The sequence below is a fragment of the Meleagris gallopavo genome, chromosome 8, assembly GCF_905368555.1.
Source record: "Meleagris gallopavo chromosome 8, MGAL_WU_HG_1.1, whole genome shotgun sequence".
NCBI classification, from domain to species: Eukaryota; Metazoa; Chordata; class Aves; order Galliformes; family Phasianidae; genus Meleagris; species Meleagris gallopavo.
In genome coordinates, this window is record NC_139411.1 from 15012176 (window position 1) to 15035648 (window position 23473).

General features: G+C 41.9%; 1 protein-coding gene across 23 annotated transcripts in view; it reads left to right on the top strand.

Moving 5' to 3' along the window:
* The window catches only part of CAMK2G (calcium/calmodulin dependent protein kinase II gamma), a 123559-nt gene that overhangs the window by 70506 nt on the left and 29580 nt on the right, over positions 1-23473 (top strand). For all 23 annotated transcript variants that reach the window (XM_085229874.1, XM_085229876.1, XM_019617944.3 and 20 more), the window contains exons 4-12: positions 3520-3574; positions 4124-4189; positions 7020-7092; positions 10375-10477; positions 11344-11427; positions 12270-12364; positions 14926-15048; positions 17318-17401; positions 18048-18090. In XM_085229874.1, the coding sequence (XP_085086000.1) occupies positions 3520-3574; positions 4124-4189; positions 7020-7092; positions 10375-10477; positions 11344-11427; positions 12270-12364; positions 14926-15048; positions 17318-17401; positions 18048-18090 (726 nt within the window). The remainder of the gene's footprint in view (positions 1-3519; positions 3575-4123; positions 4190-7019; positions 7093-10374; positions 10478-11343; positions 11428-12269; positions 12365-14925; positions 15049-17317; positions 17402-18047; positions 18091-23473) is intronic.

Genomic DNA, 23473 nt, shown 5'->3' on the forward strand with positions numbered 1-23473 from the left:
CTCCATGATGAATGTCAAAATAATGTGGATCTTCTGGCTGAGCCAAATTGGAGGGGAGGCCAAGAAACATTTTAAGTGCATTCATCCTTGACATGAGGTAAAGGTGGTGGAGTTGCTTCTGACTATGTGCTGTTTCCTGAGCTGCCTGAATGGTTTTGGAAAAGGCTGTATTGTTCACAAAGCCTTTGAGAGCAGAGCACTTCAACATGCATGTCAGTAGTGCAACTCCTGGCACAAGTGTGACTGCCATGTTCTTGCAGGGTAGGAAGGCCAGCTGTGAGTCTGCAGGTGGGCCAGTGGACAACGTGTTAGGATAAAGAGGCACTGGGTGCTCTCTCACTTCCACCTCAGGGCATTGCTTTCACCTCTTCCCTTTAGTGTCAGTGTGAAGCAGGTATGGGCTAGAATTGAAAGTCATGAGAGTTTTGGCTATTCAGACTTGTCTCAGCCCATCTCATCATTGCTCTCTTTCACAGTTTAAATCTGATGTTTTAAGCTGTTGCTAATTATTTCTTCGCGGGGTGGTGGTGCCCACTGCCCTCATTCCCGTTGCTTCTATGCTGTTCCAGTGTTACCTGTGAGCTTTGTTACCTATGCAGATTAAATCCTGTGCAAGTTTTGTTCAGCATTGCTCTGGGTGGTTGCGAGGAAGCAGCTCCCTTGTTAAGTTAATGGCCTGCATCCTGCCTCCATGGTCTGCTCTATTCTTTTGCTGTGCAGCCTTAGGGTGATGTATGGCACTGGTATTTATGAGCCAATAAATACAATTCTCTGTTCTCCTGTCATGGTTCCTCACCTAAGTACACAAACGGTGTTTTACTGTCCTTGAAGGCTCTTTCTGCTGCCTCTGCCAGTCTTTGCCAGCTGACTTGCTGCTTCCTTCCTCTTTCAAAATGTATCTGACAAAATCACTTTCCTCAGGACAAAGAAATATTACCAAAAAGCTCTTTCATATTTTATATTTGGTTGCAGTTTGCTGTCTGCATCTTTGTGTCAGAGTTCAGAGTTCACTGTTTCTTTCTTCTACCTGCAGACGTGTTTGCTGCTCCTGGCTGCAGCTCAGCCCACTGGTGGCAGTCCTCTTCCACTGTTGGGATCTCATTTGTGCTGCTGCTCTCTGATTTGCTGCTTCTGACAGCACTTTGCTGACCTTTCAGGTGCCAGAGGGTGGAGAATGCTTTCTGGCATACTGAGTATTACCTGACATGACCTTATTAGCACATTCAGCTTTCCTTGAAATTTCGCCATCTGTTCCTTCTTCCCCTTTTATAAGGTTTCTGCACAGGCTTTTGCCTGTGTCCTGGGCATTAGCTCTCATTTATGTAGTTGCCTTTTGCATATACATCAAACAATTTTGTGCATCGCAGTGAAAATCTCATGGCATTGGAGTGAAAACCTGCCCTATGCTGAGAATCCAAGTGTTTGTTTTAGTCACTTTATGTCTTGTTCCCAGCCTTCAATGGAAATGTTTTCTCCTAGGAGATACCTTTCTCTGTATTTTTTGTAATATCACCTCTGCTGGATTCTGCCAAGTGCTCAGAGGACAAGTCCTTGTATAAACTCAAAGTTGTATTACGGTGAAGTTATTACAAAACTGACTAAAGCTTGGAAGATATTTTTATTTTGGTTATTTATTTTACTGCATATTATTTGAGATATTTAATTCTTAAGGGTGCTACATCTCTGTTTTCAGCAGAGGAAACAGTTTTATGTCAAATACCTGCACTACTGTTCCCTTAACTGTACTTGCTGGTTGGCAGTCTTATGCCTTGTGGAGTACTGTTCCCAAACCTCTTCCATGAAAAGAAATGCTGAGGAGAGGAAGTTGGTCAAAGGACCAGCCTGGAGAGCTTGCAAATTATGGCAGGGAAAAAATGCTGGAGCATGCAGGAAAGAAGAATACAATTCTTTTAGGAAAGGTGTAGGAAGTGGTCTCTACACTTTTATGCTACTCTTAATTTTGAGTTTGTGGATGTTTGCATGCACATGTTGCAAGAAGGGTAAGAAGAGAGCATTGAGAAAATTTGTGGTTGTTTCCTATGAGATGAGAGCAGGTGCCAAGTGCTGGTTTGAAACATTTCCAAGATGATGATGGTAACTGACGTCATGGATGAATAAAAGGTGCAAACTGACCTCTTGATGCTGGCAAAGAGATAATAATTGTTCCCAACTCCCTGCGTTGGGAAAAGCCAAGACAGGTTGCTCATGTTTTACATGGAAAAGAATGGAAGACAGGGAAGGGATGCAAAGGTACTGCTATAGTGACAGAACAAGATAACTATCTTGTTTTTGTAGAGATGAGAACAGTAATGTTGCTTCAGTCAATACTCAATTACAAGATGTTGCAGTGGCTGAGACTCACTCTAGGCCCATCTAGTTGTGTGAATCAATAGGGAAATCCTGTAGATGGAATCATGTAAATAAGGTAACCAACCTGTCCTAGTCTGGGTGTGACAGTTTAAGGACTGAGTCAAGTAGGACTGCTAGTTAGTGACTCTGATTGGCAAGGAAAAGAGTGAAGTTTTTCAGCAGGAGAGAAAAGCTAAAAGGAGGATGTAGAGATATGAGAAACTGAGCTCTTAATTTTGTATTGCTGTAAAAGCAAAACCTAAAGTTACAGTTAATCCAAGAAACATAAAAGAAAGCGAGGCTTTAATTCAGACAGGAGGAAATGGCACTAGAAGAGAAATTCATTTCTGTTGTGGATGTACTCATCACTATTTACTGCTTGTAACTTGGGGGAAGGATGACAGGGCCCTGGAGATCACACAGAGCAGATCTCACAGGGCAGCCCATTGTAGATGCAACCTCAGCCCTGGTGGTGAAGAGGATGAGAAAAGGGGAAAGGTGGAAGTTAATTTAGGCAACAAGAGGGGATGTGTAAGGAAGTTGAGGGAGGATTAAATTTTAAGGACAGTTGTGGTCATCTATGCCTTTAGTAACAAATAGATTAGAAAAATAAAACAAAAGTGAGTCTGAATTTTAGGTAATGATTGGAGGTATAAGTTGGAATGGAGTCAGGAAAAGAAAGTAAAGAAACAGACTTCGTTGAGCTTTACAGATAAAAGGTAGAAGGGAGATGGATAGCACCAACGTGCAGGTGGGCTTGCAGATGGATTTTGGCATTTTTTATTTGTATTATTTTTGGTTGGAGATTCTAAAAAGGGTTTGGGGAAAATAAGAATGATTGAGGAAAGACTGCAAAGCATGAGCATGGAAGAAAGAGTGGGTAGATGTGAAAGGAGAGTACTGAAGTTTTAGAAGAGGAGAACGAATGGTCAAAGAAATTCAGAGTTTGTTTTGGCACTGGGGTGAGGTGGGTGTATGTGAAGGACACCCATCTGTTCCTTTGAGATAAGCAAAGGAAATAGGTCACTAACTGAGCACACAAAATGAAGGGCATAGGGAATTAATGGGCTGAGTTGAGGGAGAGCTTGTCTATGTGGCTAGGCTTGATTTTTGAAGTGTCATATTTGCTACATGCTCTGTAAATCTCCATTTCTTGATTGTGTTTTGCAGTGCGGCTCCATGACAGTATTTCAGAAGAAGGCTTCCATTACCTCGTCTTTGATCTGTAAGTGTATTTCTTCGGCTTTGATGCTTCATCAACAGTACTGACACGTGGATGGTTGAGTAGGAGCAGGATAAGAAACACCTGAATTCTCTCTTTCTCTTCCAAGATCTGTACAAAAAAGCACTTTAAAAAAAATCGTTGACTATGTGGTAGGGTATAGACCAGGAAAACTCCTGACAGCAGGTACAAGTGTGGGATGGCAATGAGTGGCTAATTGTGACTTTTGTCCCTGAGGCAGTTTGCAGGGATCAAAGGAAGGCTTGTCTGCCCAAACGTAATATTTACTGAGCCCTGTAAAAATGCATGGGCATTTTTGCTCAGTGCATTGAGAGTGTTCTGTGAGCTGCCAATGCTGGTGCTCTGGCTGTGGAGCTGCCCTCGTCCTTCCATACCACAGATCCCTATGAAGGCTGCTCAGCACAGGCTGCAGGAGGATTGTAGGGAAAGGATGTGAACACAGAGGCAGTACAAGTACCATACAGCCTTCTGGCTAGGCTTGGTCAGCTAGGCTGGGACAAGCTCTGTAACAACCTTTATTTTATACTCCAGGGTTACTGGTGGGGAGCTATTTGAAGATATTGTTGCCAGAGAGTACTACAGTGAAGCAGATGCCAGGTAAGACTGTTTCCAGATCCTTCAGTGTGTGCCATGTGTGTTGGCAAGCAGGATGAATTTCCTGACTGATGTTCTGTGCATGGCTTTGTTCTGCAACTCTTGCTCCCTATCTGGAAAAAGCAATTCCTCTTTCTGCCATTAGCATAAACTATTGTCACCGACCAGCCTGACTCACCGCAGCTCCAGCTCTTGCTGCCAGCAGATGCTGCTGCTGTGGTGTGTTCTTTGCTGGGAGCTCTGTTGCTAGTGGCTTTGTCCGGCTGACCTTCCTGGTGACTGGCGACAGGGTGTCCTTAGTGAGTAACATGGGAGAGCTGTTCTCTGGCTGTGGGAAAGCTCTGTCTGCTTGGCCTCTGCCCTCCTGTAGGGCTTCCAGTGACGTGCTGCTGCTTTTGGGCAGACCTGTTCAAGTTGCTTTTGTTTAGGTAATGGTTTTACAGGAGTGGGAGGAAAAGAAGGGCTTTAAAGGCTATGATTCTGTGAAAGCTCTCTGATGGTATGCTGACTGTTGCAGTGAAAAAAATGGCATAATGTGTGCCTTTCTACTTTAATATTAAAAAGATTTCAAGCTGTGCCCTTTCTTACTCTGAGCGTTCCCCCTTTCTTCCATGTGTGAGCTTCCTGAAACAGACTGTGCTTGTCCCTTTGCTGTTGATGCAGTTGCACAGTAATAGCTAAGGATGCCTCTGAACCATCTGTCTGTTGGCCGAGGAGAACCTGGAAACAAAACTGGGTTCAGGCAGCTCCTGTTCTGCTGTAGCAGGCCTTAAGAATGGCCTGATGATGATATTTCATCGTTACGTATTCTGTATCTTTGTCCGCATCCCATACTACCTCTTGCTAGAGCATGAATTAAGAGAGCCATGGGAGGAGAGGGATAAGAAGGGAGCAGTGAATGTTGCTGCAAAGTGAGTTTGGCAGGTAGTGCTTTGAGGAAGCTCGTCCTGAAGTGGTAAGCACACCAGGTTGGATAGAAGCAGCGCTGCAGAGAGCATGTCTTTCCTGAATGTAAGGAAGGAAAGAGTATGGCATGTTTGTACACTTGCGCAGCCCGTGGGTGCTTACTTGCTTTCCATGTACACTTACAACCACTTTCTTCTGGGCATTACATGATGCTTTCAAATGAGGTGTTGCACCACACGCTCTGCTGGGGAGCTGTCTGCTGATGGGCAAGGCCAACGGGCTCATCACTGGTGGAACTCCTGGAGGATCTGAAAGCTCTGTAGAGGTTTTCATTGGGGTGTACATGTGGATTGTAGGCACGGCATCTCAAACAGATGTGCAGTCACTTGACTTGTTCCACCTTGAAGTTGGGAAGTTTAGAGTTTATCATCAGCCTCCCCACTGCCCCTCTTGCTGGTGCCTGTTCTCTGAAGTGATGAAGAGCTGACTGTGACCAACACTGCTCAGAAAAATATTGGCTGTGCTGGAGGAGAGGGAGAAGCTATATGAGCCTTCCTGGGGGTGCTTAAAGCTTTCTGACTTTAAGCTGGACAAGACTCACAGTGCCCATAAGATGACAGAATGAAACTCCTCCTCCCTTTCTCCCCCCATGCTGAGCTGAATTCCAGAGCAGGCTGGGAGAGCGAGGGAGCGAGGTCCGTGCCAATCTGCCGCACTTGGCTCGTCTGGGACACCTCACACTTTTGCCATTTTTGGCCAGAAAATCTCTCTCACTCAGACTCAGCTCTGTTCTAATTATACATTTTTGTTTTGGGAGCAAGGAGATATTCATGGACTCCAACCCTGAGGCTTGTGCTGCCAGCTCTGGGGAGGCAGGGGCAACATACACAGGGCTTCGTCTCTCCCCTTCCTTCTCTCAATCTCTTCCCATCTTTTCTAGTAGACAACTTCCTTTTGCTGAAGTATTTTTAATTTGTTCCCCTGAGATGAGCAGAATTTGGTGAGGAGATAGTGAGCTCACAAACATAACCTATTTGAGTTACCCACGTCTGGGTGCCTACTGCCCAGCCATGCGGGCTGCCAAAATGCCCCCTTCTTGCAGCAGTCACTCTAAAAGCTCAGTAAATTTGTGACAGAATAGATTGTTTTAATCAGAAATCTCTTCCATGGTTGTTTTGCACTGTTCTAATGTGTCAGGTATAAATGTGGGGTTGCTTTTCTCCTCTGTGATTACAGCAAAGAGAGTGACAGAGGCGTCAGTTTTCTGTGGGCTAGGGCAGTGCAGCACACTGTGTTCAACAGAGGCTGAGTCTGCTTTTCAGATTGCTAACCTCTTAAGTGGGATCTGTACTTAAAAGGCACCCAGTAAGCGGGTGTGTACACACACACATTGTACATGTAAAGTGCTTGAGATGCTGCTTTTAAAGCTTTGCAAACTGGCAGGCACCCAAGAATCTTCATCCTGAACTTACTGGAGGAGTTTGCTGCTTTCTAAAGTTTATTCTGTGCTTGGAGTAGCTCCGTTCAGTGTTTCCTGGAGCTCTGGGCCGTGCATGTCCAGTCTCAGCTGCTGTTTGCAGCTACCTGTGTGCCTCAGTTCCCTGTGCAGGGTGGGTGTTACTGGCTAGGGGAGTAAGTGGGATGCTTAGTGCAGAGAAAAGGAAAGGAAGGAGACAATGACATGCAGACAAGAGGCTCTCTGGTCCTGCTGTAGCTAGGATGTCTAGCATCCTATTGCTGAGTGGGAGGGAGCGTTAAGTGGTGACAGCACTGAGCTGCGGCATCCTGTAGGCTCAACCAAGGGATTCAGCCTAGAGCTCTCAGCTCTCCGTAGTACAAATATAAAAGTTGGGGAAATGTTCTGGGATAGGTTGCCAAATGTATGTATACACGTGTGTAACTCTGCGTCTCTCCCTTTATCTTGCAGCCACTGTATTCATCAGATACTGGAGAGTGTGAATCACATTCACCAGCATGATATCGTGCACAGGGATTTGAAGGTAATATTTCCTCCGTGCCACGGAGGCTGAGGAGCAGCCAGGGCATCACTGGAAGAGGCAAGACAGGAATTATGTTGCCAGCTGGCAGGGCCTTGTCTTTTGTATTTCTTTATTTGTTTGCTTGTTTTCATTTTGTTTCCCTTCACTATGGCTGGGCACAGTTGTTCCTGAAGCACAAATTCATTCTTTCAGATTTTTCTAGAGGGTGTACTAAGTTCCCGAGGAAGTTTTCTTTCTTCATGAACTTTGTCAGCTCTCAGCACCTCTGAGGCAGCTCCTGGATGGGATAGTTGTGGTATCACACAGCAGTGGACTTTCGGAGAAGTTTGGGTAGGATTCATTATCATGAAGGACACTTTCTAGTTTGCTGTTGAAGAGATCTCTAGAGTCCTGGGGCATTCTCTGTTCAATCTGCCAGGATGAGTTTGTCTACACAGAACATGTATATTTTTATTCTTCACTGTTGCCAAACACATGCTATTGGACTAGGACAGAGATGCACAAAAAGAATTTTTCATGTCATTTCTTTCTTTTCTCATCAGTAGAAGCTTTTAATCAAAAAACAAAATTGCTGGCTAGTAGAACAATGAGTAAATCAGCTGTCTGCCACAGTCTGACACATTTATAGACCCAGAGCCCCCACAGTGGAGTTACTTAAAATTCCCTTCACACATGGCACTAGCTGTACTGGGAGCTGAGCAGACTCCAGAACAAAGAGGCTTGTGCCAGAAGGTCTACCTATCCTGCAGCATTCTCTGTCTAAAGTGGGGATGATGATGACCACCAGTGGTCCAGTGAAATTAATGCAGGATGACACCTGCTTCTATTGTTGGTGTTGGATTGTTATACAGTGCATAACAGGTATAAAAATATTTTGACAGAGTCACAGAATGCTTGAGGTTGGAAGGGACTACTTGGGATCATCTAGTCCAACTCTCCTGCTTCAAGCAGGGTCACCTAGAGCACATTGTAAAGAGAGAAGTAAAAAACACTGCAATCTTAGTGGCAGTGTTCTGCTACATCCTGTATAAAGTGGAAGGTGTTCCTGCCTACAGCAGGGAGGTTGGAAGTAGATCTTTATGGTGTTTTTCAACCCAAACCAATGTTTTCATATAGTGAGCAGATAGTAGCTCTTAGTATTTCTGTCAGACTCCCGTGCAACACTCTTGGCTTTCTGATTCAGAGCACTTTGGAAAGCGGTCTAGTGTGGAATGACTGCTCTGAATTTAGAGCTGGTACCCGCTCATGAGAAGGGCAACTTCCAAGAGGCACTATTGCCCAAAATTAGGGCTTCTATGAAAATAGGTAGTGTTTTCTAGTGCAAGATACTGCAAGTTTTCTTTTGTGTTTTGTGTTTATACATCACCTATTTTGCTTCCCGAGTTTTGTTTGTGTTAGTTGTTAACTTGTTTAAAATTAGACACTCCACACAGTATAGTGTGTTTCTTCTGTTGCTTCCTCCAATTCACTGAAGCTATCCAGGCCCGAGGATTATCCATTCCTTTTAGAATAAATGATCCCATGCTCCTTATTTAATGTTATAGCTCTATGCCAGAAGTTTGGCCTTTCAGGATCAACGTATAATAACTGCAGAACTTGCTTCATGTGAAGTTGTCTCTTGCACCTTTTGTAAACTGGTCTTCTAGCTCTTGTTCTCTAAAAGAACTTTGAATATCAGACTACCCATAGGGACAAGACAGTAAGAAATTAAGGAATGCATTCCTTCCTTACAGTAAGTGTGTGGAGCCTGAGGCAATCCATATGTTGGCAAACATGCATGGATGATAAACACCGTTGGCCTTGAAGTGTTTGTAGCTGTAGTTTAGAAGGAAATTATGCTTAGCTGGCACAAGCCTGACCTAAATTTCAGTGTTTCAGGCCAAGCCAAAGCGTGACCTGAAGTTGGGAGTGATTTTCAGAATACTTCACTGGTCTGCTGCTTTAAGGACTTGTTTATACTGGTGTATTTTTGTAGCTTAATTAACACAGGCTTTTCCAGATAGTGAAAAAATGGTGCCATCAAAGCTTATTGAGAACCAATTCCCCGTTTTTTCATGTAATTTATGGCAAGGGCTGTGATAGGCAAAGCTTTCTTCCTTTCTTTCAGACCAAAAGCAAGGAACGTGTCCAGTACTTTTAAGGATGTGAATGAGCATAGCATCTCATTCCTGTTAGGCAGAACAGGGATGGAGGGTTTCAGGGGGATGAAAATGGTGAGCAGGATGCAAAAAGCCAGCTTCACTGGATTTGTGAAACTAAGATGAAGTCTCATTTCTGTATTTCCAGGCTTCCATCTGTCTTAGTTAAAAACTCAAGTTGATATGAATTGCACAAATGATCAGAAGGGAATAAGATGTGAAATGACATTTGTCATTCCTTGTCTCTGTTGTGTTTCCTGCTGATCTGTAATAGCCACCACCTTAAAGGCTTTGAGGTTTCAATTAGTCTGTTGTAACAAGCTGCTGTGGTGCTACAGAGAAAGCTGCTGACTGTCTCAGTACAATTCTTGAAGCTGTAGTGAGACTTCTACTGAAGTCTTTTACTGGAACACAACAGAATTATGACCCAAGTGAGATTCACATGATGGGAAGTAGTCTGTCTCCCATTTCTGGCACCTGGGGCAAGTGACATGGTTGTACATAGTACAGGTGACAGTGGTAGTAGCATGACAGCATATTTAACACTACTGTATGTAAGGATTTGTAGCATGAAAGTAACAGTATACAAGAGCACTCACTGTTGTTGCCAATTTGAGGCTTTTTCTGTAAGGGATGAAAGCTACTGTCTATCTACATGATGCCATCCCACATTACAGCTCTGTATTTGGCAGACCCTATTAGCATCATATTTACTTTTCCAGTGCCTTGAGGACTGTATAACGTTCATGGGGTGAAACATCACTGTGGATTTTGTCTTCTGCATCCCATTCTCCTCCGTTGCTCCACATTACTTTCTGCGGGGATGGCAAAAATAAATTTTGGGTTCTGTGCTTCAGGAACTGTACTGTCAGTGCCCTCTGGTGTCAGCATGTAACGTATGGGCTGGACTGGGAGAGGCTCCAACTCCTATAGAGGATTTGTATTAGATTTGAAGATTTTCTGCCACTCTAGGTCAAGGCCATTTGTTGCTGTTGCTCTGCTTTCATCTGAACAGCTTAAGTATGTGCCTGCTGTCAACAGATTGCATTTAATGATGTGAATACAAAGATAGGAGGTTTTAATGAGGATATCAATCTTTCATTCTTACCCCCTCCCTTTTTTTCTTTTCCTTTCTTCTCCCCAGCCTGAGAATTTGCTACTGGCAAGTAAATGTAAAGGTGCTGCTGTCAAACTGGCTGACTTTGGACTGGCTATTGAAGTGCAGGGAGAGCAGCAGGCCTGGTTTGGTAAGAATGTTTGAGGTTTCTAACTTTTGCTCACGCCTTTACTAATTGAGTTGCACCCAACCTAAGTATACTCTCTCAGCTCTTCCAGCATACTTGCATGCATTTAGCATAGCTACTTCCAGCATCCCAGCCTCTAGGTCCTCAGGCATGAGCCTCTGTGCAATAGAGGAAAGACGTAGTGACAGAAAAAAGTGTCTGTGTATTCCTTCATTTTTCTTGTTATTGTTTAGTAGATGCTAGCGTCAGAGGTGAATGCAACTGCTAAGTTTAGACCCTGATCCAAACTTTCCTATGACTTAGGAGTGCAGAGATCTGGAATTTTGTTTGGTCATTTTACAGAAATGCACTTGAATTGGCCTTCTCAGGCACATTTGGATCTTTGCTGTATCTTTGTTTAGGTAAAACATAATTAGAAATGAGACCTTCTCAGGCTTAACATCAGCTCTGATACTCTGCAGTGCTGTGGAGATTCTGGAGAGACAAGTACTTCTCCTGATCTGCCCACACCATTTGGTAATGGGATATGTCCCATCTATGTCTAGCATTCTCCAATACTAAGCTATTACACGTAACTATGATGTGAAGCATATGAGATATACAGTGTATGAGTTTGTGCCCAGCTAGTTGCAATGCTCCCTCCCTCTTTTATATTTTTCTGTTCTTCCTGCAGTACACAGATGTTTTCTTTCTTTTTTTTTTTTTTTAATTTTTTTTTTGTCCCTTTCTGTTGGTCTACCTAGAGGTAGCTTTGGCAAACATGGGGTTGGGGATGACAGGTTTTGAAAATTACGAATAGTGGATTTTATGATATGGTAAGATCCTTTTCTGCTTGAGGACTGTACTTTATGTCATCCATTCCCTGGCAGGGTTTGCTGGCACTCCAGGCTACCTCTCCCCTGAAGTCTTAAGAAAAGATCCTTATGGAAAACCAGTCGATATATGGGCATGTGGTAAGATTCTGACCAAATATTTTATACTTACACAACCTTTTCAAATATAGGAGCAATTCCTTACAGCCTATTGCTGGGAGGGGTGTGCAGTGCTCCTTGTTGGGTGGAGAGATGAAGACACTTGAGAATAAGCACCTTGTGTAGATGGAATTACTGCTTGAGCCTAAACTTCTTTGATTCTGGCTCCTAATTCTTTCCTCAGGCCATCGATCAGATGCATGAAACTTTAGATAGGGCTGTTCTTTGCTTTGCAGAGTCAGTTGTTTTTAGGCCACTGCAGCAATTTCCTATCACACTAACTGTTTAGAAAATGAAATACTGAACAGAGGTGTAAATGTATCTGAGACTGATAAGTTTAGAGACAGGTGATATCTGTGTTGCCTGACGTGGACTGTATGGTTCTCTGCAGGCTAGGAGTGATAGTTCTATCAATGATGTTTTTGTCCCAAGACCACCGTGCACAGCAAGCATCTAAAAACTGATTCCTTCCTAAAAAGTCCCCTGCTGCACAGCAACCCCAGGGGATGTGACTTCAGTTATCATGAAAACAGCTGGGAGTCGTGGCTCACCAGCCAAGATAATGGGGGAGGAGGGTAAAGGACATCATGCACCTGTTTTAGCTCCTGATGGCTGGGATTAGGAACTGAACATGAAGTGCCAAGATGAGATTCAAAAGACAAGAAGTTTGTACTGTCTTAGTACCTTGGAGAACTAAATATGATGACAAGTGAAGATCTAGAGTAGTCAATGCCTTGGGGACTGTCAAGAGGGAAGGTAGATGGGCTGAAGGAGTAATTGGCATATTAGCCTAACCAGAGTGTATCTGTGTCTCTCCCTCCCAGGAGTGATTCTGTACATATTACTAGTGGGGTACCCTCCCTTTTGGGATGAAGATCAGCACAAACTCTATCAGCAGATCAAAGCCGGAGCCTATGACGTAAGGGCACTTTCTTGCTGAGTACCTGCATGGGTGTAGAAGCCATCCAAAACATGGCATTATCTTGGCGTCCAGCAGCAGGCCCCAAGCTACTGTGCAAAATGATGTTTGGTGTGTTCATACATCTCGTCTTCTCTGCCTGGGATACAGTCCTGTTTGGGGCTACTGAGAGGATATGTGGACAGCATCGCAGAGGGCATCAAGACATTGTTGGTCTTTAGGGAAATGCAGAGCTGGAAATGGAGATGGTGGGCAATGGTGTTTTCTCCTGTGTTTGCCACGAAGTGCTGAACATGTAGGCAATGTTAACGCTTTAAGGGGAGCAAAAGGAAGGTAGAATGAAGAAACCTGTCTTAATCAAGGCCCAGTTAGGAGTGTTGGGAACTATTCTGTAGAATTATAGCTTACATTAGCGCCTCCTGTCTTCTCTGTGGTGCAGTGGAATTTATTCCAGCAGTGGAATATGTGGAGCCCGGTGAGAAGACTTGATTGGCAAGAGCCTTTGGAGGAGTGTTTTTGTGGAGGGATTAGTGTGTTGGGTTGGAGGCTGTAGTGAAAACCAGGAACTTCTGGAATAGTTCTCAGAGAACAGCAAAACTGACGTGTAAGAGGTGCCTGAAGGAAAGAAATAGGAAAGAGTTTAGCATTGGGGAGCAAAGATTATATAGAATATGGTCTATCCATAACAGTTTGAATGTTTGACATAAGTTCTTCCACATGAAGAGAGGCTTGAGAGGAGAAAAGGAATTCCTAGAAATATTAGCCTGCAGACGTGAGTACTGCAGAGGCAGTTGGGGAGTTCATTTTGTTGGGCTACCTTGGGGCTTAGATGGAGGGAGGGAGTTGAGGTTCTGCTGGACCTCAGCTGCCTCTCAGATTCTGGGCCTGAGACCGTGAGAGCTGCTATACTGGTGAGAACAAAGATCTGCCTTACCCAGTGTCCTGGCTCAATGGCTTCCTGAGAGAGAAGAAAGTGATGTCTTCATATTTGATAGCTTTAAATGGATGTGTGTTTGTCTCTTGCCTTCCTGCCCCTTTTGTTGCTGTGTTCTTTCTGTGTTGCTTGTTCTCATTTGAAGTGATTTTTCACTAATTATGTAGATGGGGGTTTTCAAAGCACTTCAAGGATTAAATAGCCAACACTTTCTGTAGATCATGTGGAGTGAATTGCCTGATCCCTGTACCTCCAATACTTTGTCACTTATTGCTTTTGAATTCTTGTCTAGAATGAAGAGATTACAGTAGATTCTTCCCCTTATCTGTGTGGCAGAAAACAGCTCAAGTTTTACTAGCGCATACTCCCTGATGTCCTTACCCCCCAGCACTGGACTTTTATCTCTTACCTGTGGAGGCAGTGACAACTGTAAATTGGACCTTGTGCTGTTGGAGAGGGGTTTTGCAAGACATTGTTATGAATATTTCAGGGTTGAAGTGTGTGGGAAGTGTCCTGGTTGATAACTATTATCATTTTTGAGTAGCCTCCTTCAATGTTTTCAGGGCAAATTGTGTAATATTTTGCTGATGTCTGAGAATGCAGAAGTAAGCTTGATAAACAGATCAGATGTGAGTGCATTTTCATGATCCCACTGAGCAATGTACAAGATGCAGGAGAAAAGAAATGGGATAAACATTTCTTAATGTAGTACTGTAAGAAAGTTGTCTCAGGATAGATCAGTCTTCTCCTCCCTGCTTCCTCTTTAAAGACAGGGAACATTTAGCCTAGTTATTGAGCAGTTATCTTTGTGGTCTGAAGTTCACCCGTGTTTGAACAGTAGATTCATAAGAGTGAGACCACATTTCGTATTAGCATGCTGTCATCTGTAGCACATGCAAGAATCTGGAGGATGGTGTAAACATCTCATAATTTCTGCAATCATAGGAGAGAGGAGTTACCCCCTCCTCAATGACCAGCAGCTAAAACTGTTTGAGATAATTTTCTTTGTTCCCGTGCTTCTGTGTTCCTCTCCCCTATAGCATTTCTCTTGCTCCCTAAGTAATGTGTTTTTTTTGTATGATGGGTGCTTGCAAACGACTTGCCAATGCATTGCTAGGCCTAAGAGGCTGATATTGCTCCAGTATATTGTGCTTTATGGTTGGGAAGATATATGTGGTAGGATTTTTGTGTCAGCGGTTATTGCTTTCACGGAGCTTTGGTACAGTTATGTTTGTGACTTTTCTATATGCTGTTACAGCTTCTTTGCATGTTGGAGAAAGAGCAAGGTAGGATAAAAGAACATAGTGCCTGTCTTTATGTCAGAACTGTGTCAGAAAGACCTATGACTTGACTTTGACTGTTGAGTATGAAAGAAATTCAGAGGTACGAGTGATGATACACCTGCCTGTGTCTGATGAATGATACAGGTATGTCCTACTGCCTGGTATAATTCATTTGCTGGATTCATTCAGCATGAATTTTTCCAAAATTTATGGTTTTCTGCAAATATATAGTCCTGGTATTAAAAGGGCAAAAGCTGGAGTTCAGTTGTGTAGAAGAGAGAATCTCTTCTGCTAGTAGGAGAGGATATTTTCAGTTCATCATCTTTCCTTTCTTCCTCTTTCAGTTCCCATCACCTGAGTGGGACACTGTGACTCCTGAAGCAAAGAATTTGATCAACCAGATGCTGACAATAAACCCAGCAAAGCGCATCACAGCTGACCAGGCTCTCAAACATCCATGGGTCTGCGTAAGTGTTTTTCTCTGTTACACTTTGATTTGTAGTTTACCCTGAACTGACACGTCAAGAAGACTTAGCTGCAGAGAAGCTCAAAATATTATAAATCTATCAGATTGTGATTTTTGGAGGCTGACCTTCAACAAACCAACTCTGTCATGCTGTGGTGCTTTAGTTGCCATTGTAGGAAAAAATGAATGCCTCTTTCTTTTACAAGTCTTGTGAATGTCAGTAGTTTGTTTTTCTCCACATCTCCAATTCCAATACATATAATCCTAAAATGTCAGATGCATCAGGCAAAATATTTTAGGATTATTTTCTTCGTCATCTTAAACTTCAGTTTATTGCACTACATATTTGTATTGCTGGAACATTTCTGCTGTGTTTCAGCTTAACTGGTAGTAAATTTCAAAGCAGTGTAATGTCTTTTGCTGTTCTTCCTATGTAGTTTTTTTGTGTTGCCAGATTCTACACGTGGGTATTTTTCATCTTTTGCAAAGTGAACAAGGAAATCCTGGAGAGTAGCTGTAAGTGGGCGTAGTGAAGGACAGCAGTGGCATACTTTTTTTTTTTTTAATCTCTAAAGATTAAGTATTTCCTCCTAAGTCTAACCAGATGTTGTTGTAATACCATAACATGCTTCTACTTTCTATGTGTATAGTGTGTTCCTTAGCTCATTTGTTCTTAAGAAATTGTGGTAATTTTTCCTTCCTACACAAAACAACAAGTTAGCTATTTAACCTTATTTATGTGAACATCTGTGTAACAGTTGTGTGAGATGTCTAGTAATGAGTTACTTGGAAGTCAAAATTTTACACTAGCTGAGACTTTGTGCATCTCTGAGGGTTTTTTTTCCCCCACTCTGTGAATGTTTGTCATCGATAGCAGTTCCTGTATATTTAACATTTGTTCCAGTGCCTCTAACCAAAGCTGTATGTATTATAGCTCACTCCCCATGACAGTGTAATATAAAATAGTGTAAGAAAGGCTTTCATACTCCGAGTTATGGGGATTTTGATTTTACTTCATAGCCATTTCAGTCCTTTACCCAATCTGTTTCTGTTTGTGGTCTACATACACACAACATAGATCTTCATACTGGAGATGTGTTGCTCTGAAGTAGATGTAAGAAAAAGTATTAACATTTTATCTGAGTCACTGAGTTTTAGCATCTTTAAACTTTGGAAGTACATCCTGATTCTCTTAAGGCGGAGATGAACAAGTGGGCATCAATGTCACTTCAAAGGAGTGATTATCAAATTTGTTGTGGAACACAGCTAAGCTACTTTCTCCCTCCATACTGTGGTATATAGTGCAGCAGGAGACTAGCTTCAAAGTCAGGATGAAAGCAGAGATTTCCTATGGAACTAGCTGAATCTGAGTGTGGTTTATAGTTCTCTTGGGCACTGCATATTTTCTTCCAGGCAGAAGGAAGGTAATGGCTGGCCTATACAGTCTGATCTGCCAAGTTAGTCATTCTCCCACTGTCCTTGTAAAGGGAATACAGGCTTGCAGCTCTGTGCATGAGCAACAGCTACTTTGGCATTAGTCTCTGGTTTCCTCATGTGCTCTAAATGCCTGGCAGCATCAGTCTCTGGTTTTCTCATGTGCTCTAAATGACTGTCAACACTTCTGGGAAGACTTCTTTTTGCAGCTGATGGGATCCCAGTCTAGTGTGGGTGACAGGTGTGCATCACTGGCTAGAGGTTATGCCTTGGTTTTTGCATTGATGTAATATATCCATATTATTATTCCTCTTAGACACTGAAAATCTATTTTTGCAAAACTGATGAAAAGATGCTGAGGTCTCTGTTAGTCAGGCACTTAGAGTCAAGGAGTTACCAGGATGACTGCTACTCTCTAATATTTACTTACTACTTGGAATTTTCCACTGGAGGCTGTTCTTAATGCAGTCTGTATATTTTATTTTCTGTAGTGTCTCCAAGTCAGATCTTCATGGTGTGCTCGTTAGTTTGACTTTGCCTTATTAGTATTTTGATGCATAATTTGTGTGGGAGACATGGAGCACTGATACTCACCTGTACTTGAGTCGCATTGTTTCTTAGGCACAGTCAGGTAATAGTCATCCTGACTAGACATTTTCTGCTAGTTTGGGAAGTTTGTAAGCTATGAATCAGCCACAGTGTTTTGCAGCCATGCATTGATGAGAGGTTCAGCCATTTTGGTTTCCATATTGTGATAATGTGCTAATGGAGAGAACTCCTCCAGGTGATTTAGTTAGGCTAAGTTGCTGATTTATTTTTCTGTTCCTGTTTTTCAGCAACGATCTACTGTTGCTTCAATGATGCACAGGCAGGAAACTGTGGAATGCTTGAGAAAGTTCAATGCTAGAAGGAAGCTGAAAGTAAGTATATCATAACTGATGGGTTATGTTGTTGTTGTTTTTAATATTCTGAAGTTGAGGTTAATGCTTTCCGAGCAAAATATTTTTTATGATTAGCTCAGTAGTATTAGTGAAGTACCTTGATCCCTCAGTACAAGGTGCTAAGAAGTTATATTGAGGAGCTGTGTAGTTTCTTTCTCCAAAACTGCAAGCTTCTCTTGCTGTGCTGTATAATCATGTCTTCTACTTCCCTGCAAGAGTGTTGAAGTAGAACAGCTAATTTTTAAATTCTGATACTTTTAGTTGTGATCACTCTCCACCTTTTAGTAATAGTATATCAGGTGCCTGTAGCTAAAGAAAGCCTCTGGATTTTGTGCGGAGCAGTTACTTGCAAGCAAGGAGGCAACTGAGTGTCTAAACACCATACTTGGTGCCATTTTAGATCTCCTAGGCTATATCCTGCTCAGCCTCTAGCAGCTGCTGTAGAAAGGCAAGACTGAGCAATCTCATGCCAAGTCCAACAGCCACATGCTGGAGATCCTAGGACTTTCCAGGGTAGCATTAGGATGCCTCTGCTTTGGTACCTAATTCACTCCGTTCCCTATGGGTAAGCCCCTTCCTGAGGTGAGTGACACTGTCTGTTATCCCTGCTTTTTCTCCCTCACAGGGCGCAATCCTCACAACGATGCTTGTGTCTCGGAATTTTTCAGGTAAACTTTCACTGTTTCCATTCCTTCTCTCATTTTGATTTGTGTGAGTTGTGGGATGTTTAAACCTTTCTGTGATTGAGTAGGGTGGGAGGAAACATTCTCAAAGTTCATCCTAATGTAGGAAGGGTCACGTTGCCTTGGCTGGTGACCAGTGTGAGAAAAAGAGTGATTTGTTTGAGGAAGAGCACTTGAAGCTGTAGTCTGGTACAAGACAGAAGCAAAGTCAGCTGCAAGAATTCCCTAATGCTGTTTTGTAATTTTGGGGAAGTTTTAGCTGGCATTCATCAGTTTTATTGTCTGAAACCAATAAGAGTCAGGAAGACTTGCTCATTAGCAGTGATTCTTTTAGATTTGTGGCAAGGACACAGAGCAAATAATATTATTGGTGAGAATGGGAGCAAGAGCTATTTGAGTATTGTATTACTTTGACTCAACAAAAAGGAGTCTGAAGCATCTAACTATTAGAACTGCTCTTTTTGGAGTCTCAGAAGTGGTTTTCATCCTTTCAAGCTTAATAACTGGTAGTCTGGCTCCCACTCAACTGCATTACGTGGTGCACTTAGTGGAGACGCAAATCTCAGCATGCAAATCAGTACTTTTTGCAAGATGATTGTCTTGGCTCAGCGCGTTTATGTGGTGCACTCTTACCTTATGTGTTCACTTCCACTTGGGTGGAAAGCCTCTATCTGCAAGTGCTTTTGGTTTGTAGAATCATTTGCTTTCTTTGCCCTCATTGCCATTTCTTCTCTTTTAAAAAGAATGATCATTGAATTAATGAGTCAGATTTTTATTCTGCCTGACTCCAGTTACTTTCAGGCAGAAGTCTGCTGTATGCGTTGTAAGTGATGAAGAATGAAAAGGAAGTGTGTTAATTTCGTCTGGCCGTTTACTAATGGTGGAAACTTACACTCTGTGTGATGATGCAGTAAGCATCTAAGTAGAATGAAAACCTCTGTGAAATGATTATCCCAGCATTCGGACTGTACGTTTATGCATATAATCTTTTGTGAATCAAGACGGCATTTTTAACATCCTGGAGGGATGCAGGTAATCTCAGTGGTGCTTTTCAAATAAAGTCAGAAAATGGAAATTAAGGAGCAGCTTTTAGCAACTTCGGAATTGTTCTTCCTTGGTTCTTTCTTTAGAGTGAACCTGTGCCAATGTCAGAACTGTGCAAAAAGTAAGTGTGACTACAGCAATTTCCCTTGAATTTCTGCTTATTTGGCAGAATCACTTTCTCCATTCCCTTGACTCAGATTGTGTTATGACAGGACTTGATACTAACACACTTTTCAGAGACTCATTTTGAAATAACCATTGGAAAAGTGATAGCACAACTACAGGGATTCAACAGAGCTGCATAAAACATTCTTTTGGGTTTTCTTGTTGGTATGATCTGTCTTTGATCTATTCCAACTGCTTGTTTGTATTTCACTTGATGATTCTGTACTAGTTTATTTTTCTAAACAGCAGTTTTAGATTCTTTTTTAGTCTATAAATGTTGTCACTTCTAATGAAGCTGCAGAAGTACTTAGGTAATAAAATCTCCTGTGGCCCAGATTTTGATTAAGTGGAATACCTGAGAGAAGGGTTCTCCTTAATGGTGTGTGACCTATGCATCCGCTTATTCCCTGAACTAATATCAAGGAGGAAAAGGCTTGCTCTGCTCATTCTTCTGTCTCAAAGGCTGAAGCTGCTGGATCCTTTTCAGTTAACAGCTGAAGAGAAGGAAATCCTAGGTGGCCTGTAGTGAGTTCAGAGTTCTCAGTATCACTGAGTTCTGCTTTGAATATAAGCTCTGATCTCAGGTAATGAGATGTGCTGAAAAACTGTCCAAAAGGAAATGCTGAGAATTGAAGTGCAAAGCAATCAAAGCTTCTGTGGGTAGTAGCTATTCTTAATATCTTGATGTCTTTTGCAAGTGAAGAGATCAGCTACTCTTATTTTCTCTGCATGACTGTATTAACATGAGCTTGATTTTTTTTTTTTTTTATTTTTTTTAATTTGGTTAAATTTCTTAGTTGGTGCAGCTGAAATACATAAATCTGATTGATCTGAAGAATAATGGCACGAACTCAAAGGGAAAAGGTAGAAAGTCCATGAGGGAACTTTGGGTTGAGCTCAGGCTTTTCCAGTCATGTCAGGTCATCAAATTGCACTTGAAAAGTCCTGAAAGAACTTGAAAAGTTCTTTCCCTTTAAGGCAGTGGGGGTTTTTGTCTTCTCCAATTGGGTGACGCTGTTTTGTGGGCCTCTGAAAGCTGCATTCCCAGCACGCAGGGATCTAGATTTATGAGGAGAGAAGCTTCTTTCCTGTCTGGGAATGAGATCTTCTAAAGCATTCTTCACAGATATTTTGAATTAAGAGGAAAATGAAGGCTCGTGTGACCCTGGTATCAATTAATTAGGTGAGAGAGAGTACTATCTGCAGGAAATATGAGAAAGCCTCTTTAATGCTGTTGTCATTACTGTTGCCTCTGTCAAACATTTTATACCATAGAGTTTATGTATTTGACTGTGTGGTTTTAACTTGTGATAAATTTTATGATTAAAAGTAGCTGTACTTTTTTTCTGCCAAAATCTTCCTTTTACAGAACAGAAAAAAAGTTTTTTGTGAGTACTCTGTTGCTTGCTAGATTCCTGTTGTCAGATCAAGTCCTAAAGATTGAAAAGAAAAAAAAAAAAAAAAGTGATCTGGCTCCTTTCCCCACTTATGGCATATTCAAGAATTAATATTGGCTGTTCGTGGTTCATTTCAAATGATCGTATCTCATGTCAGCAGATAAAAGCAGATAAAGTTTCATTGCTTTTGCTATAAGTCAGGAAATTGAGATCTGGTTCTAATAAGGTCTGTAATTACTGTTGGCTCTATGGTAGGCATTCACTTGGCTAAGAGAGAACATTGTTGTATAAACATTGATTATGGATCTTTGGAGTCACACCGGGGTACAACCATGGTGAGGTAGGTGATCACTTGTGACTTTGATGTTCAGGCAATTGAAACAAGTGCTGATGTGACCTGATACAACCTGATGTGTTTGCTTACACAATAGAGGAGTGCAGTCAGATAGATCAATAGATTAGTTCATATGCAAGAAACTCCTAAATCACCTTCTGAGAAATAAATGTAAATTTATTACTAAGAGAAAGCTGGCAAGGTTTTCAGAGATCCCTGATACTTGCGGACTCTGGGGTGCCTTGGCTCACTTATGTAACTAAAATTCTGTAAGAGCCTGCTACAAACTGGACATGGTTGGACAAATTTGCTTATCTTAGAAACACACATCTTCACAAAGTGGCTTTTCTCCGTAAGACTCACAAGCAGATTGGGAAACAGTGCTGAGAATTTTGTGCAAACTCTGTATTGGAACTACTAATTGAGAGAAGAGTTGTTGTATAAATTTTCACATTCTGAAATGCACTTCTGTCAAACGTACCAGCACGAAACATGTGTACTAACCCTGTTGTGTTAAAATAAATCCTAAGGCAGACATTAAAGGTAATTAAGCCTTATGCCTGAAACCTCTAACTGGGTTTTTTTTTCTTGGGAATTGTCACTGCTTGCTCAAGATAATTTTCTGAGGGAGTTAGTATAACAGCTTGTGACAATAACTAGAATTCATTACTTGTTCCTGCAGGTCCTTATTGACTCTCTGATGTAAAGTTTTGTTTTTTTAACTAGTTAGATAAGGTTGAGAGAGGCTGGAAATAAATTTAGGGAGCAGTTTGTTGAAAATGTGCCATCTTTAATCAGCGATGTAACTGAAGTGATCTTAAACAATTTAATTACCTTACAACTTAACAGACTTCTTGTTGTCCTTGACCTCCCTCGCCTGTTCATTGTAGCCTGTGCACTGATGTTTTTGAACTGATTAAAGATTAAGAAGAAGGAAATAATACAAATAATGAAGTGACACTGAAATATTTCACTATCCTGTTATACCAAAATGGCTTGTAAGACTAAGCTTTTTGTTCTTTTGTGTACATGTGTACACATATGTATTTATACTCAAATTAGAGTTTGTTCTCTTTATCATAGGACGGCTTAGATGGGAAGGAACCTTAAAGATCACTCAGTTTCAACTCCCTGCCATGGCCAAGGTTGCCACTCACCAGATCAGACTGCTCAGGGCCCCATCCAACCAGGGTTTGAATGTCTCCAGGCATATGGGGCATCCCCAGTTTTTCTGGGCAACCTGTTCCAGTGCCTCACCACCCTCTGAGTAAAGATTTTTCCCGATGTCTAAACTAGATTTCCCCTCTTTTATTTTAAAGCCATTCCTTCTTGTGCTGTTGCTGTCTGCACATGTGAGAAGTCCATCCTCCTCCTGCTCGTAAGCTCCACTCAAGTACTGGAAGTCTGCAATTAGGTCTCCCCAGAGCCTTCTCTTCCCCAAGCTAAACAAGCCCAGCTCCCTTAGTCTTCTTCATAGAAGTGCTCCAGCCCTCAGGCCATCTTTGTGTCCCTCCTCTGGATCAACTCCAACAGTTCCACATCTTTCTTCTGCTGGGGGCCAAAGTATAGTTAAAATTGTGCAAGTAATATATTTGAAAATTCTGCTTGTCATTTTAGTTACGTAGATATGCTCTAAGGACCAGAAATTTGTGTCACTAGGCTAATGCAAACCCTAACCTTTTGATGTGAATTCAAAGGGTGAAAATATGGAGGAGCAGATTTGTCAAGAAGTTTTTGTAGAACTTTGAAAAATGAGTATGAGAGCAGTGGGAACTGCATTTTCCAAGCAGAAAATGAAGATATTCATATTTAATGAAAAATTATTTTAAGTGATTTCTCTGTTTGTATTAATTTGCTTAAATAATCAGAGATTTCAGGATGTGATAAACAGCTACTGCAGTGTGGACCTGCTGAAGTAATATACTTCAGTAAGTAAACTTCCATCTTGCAGCTTCCTAGAATTGCATGATGATATGACAGAATATCAGTATTTATCATTTGTGGCCTGGGAGTGTATTGTATCATCAAAAAGGAATTTAAATGATTCCTATTGCTTTTATCTTCCTCTCCCTGAAGTGCAGGAGAACTCTGTGAATGCCTTTTCTTGCATTATTTGCCCTTCATCTCTTCATTTTTTGGCTTTTTGTAATACTACAAGGATGATGTTCTTGCATTTTATCAACTCTTGGATTTCATATGGACTGGAGCATCAGTCTCCAAGATCGGTGTTCAGAGACAGTCTTGACCTCTTAGGCTCTGCACTCTGTACATGCATAGTAGATGCTTGCATAGTGGCCATCTTTCAGGATGTGAAATTTCTGCAATAGGTGGGCAGATATTTGAAAACGTAAAACATCATAAAATGTAAGGCTGGGTTTTGACTCTTTGTAAATCATCTTCTTGGAGAATGCTTTAGTTTTCTGAGGCT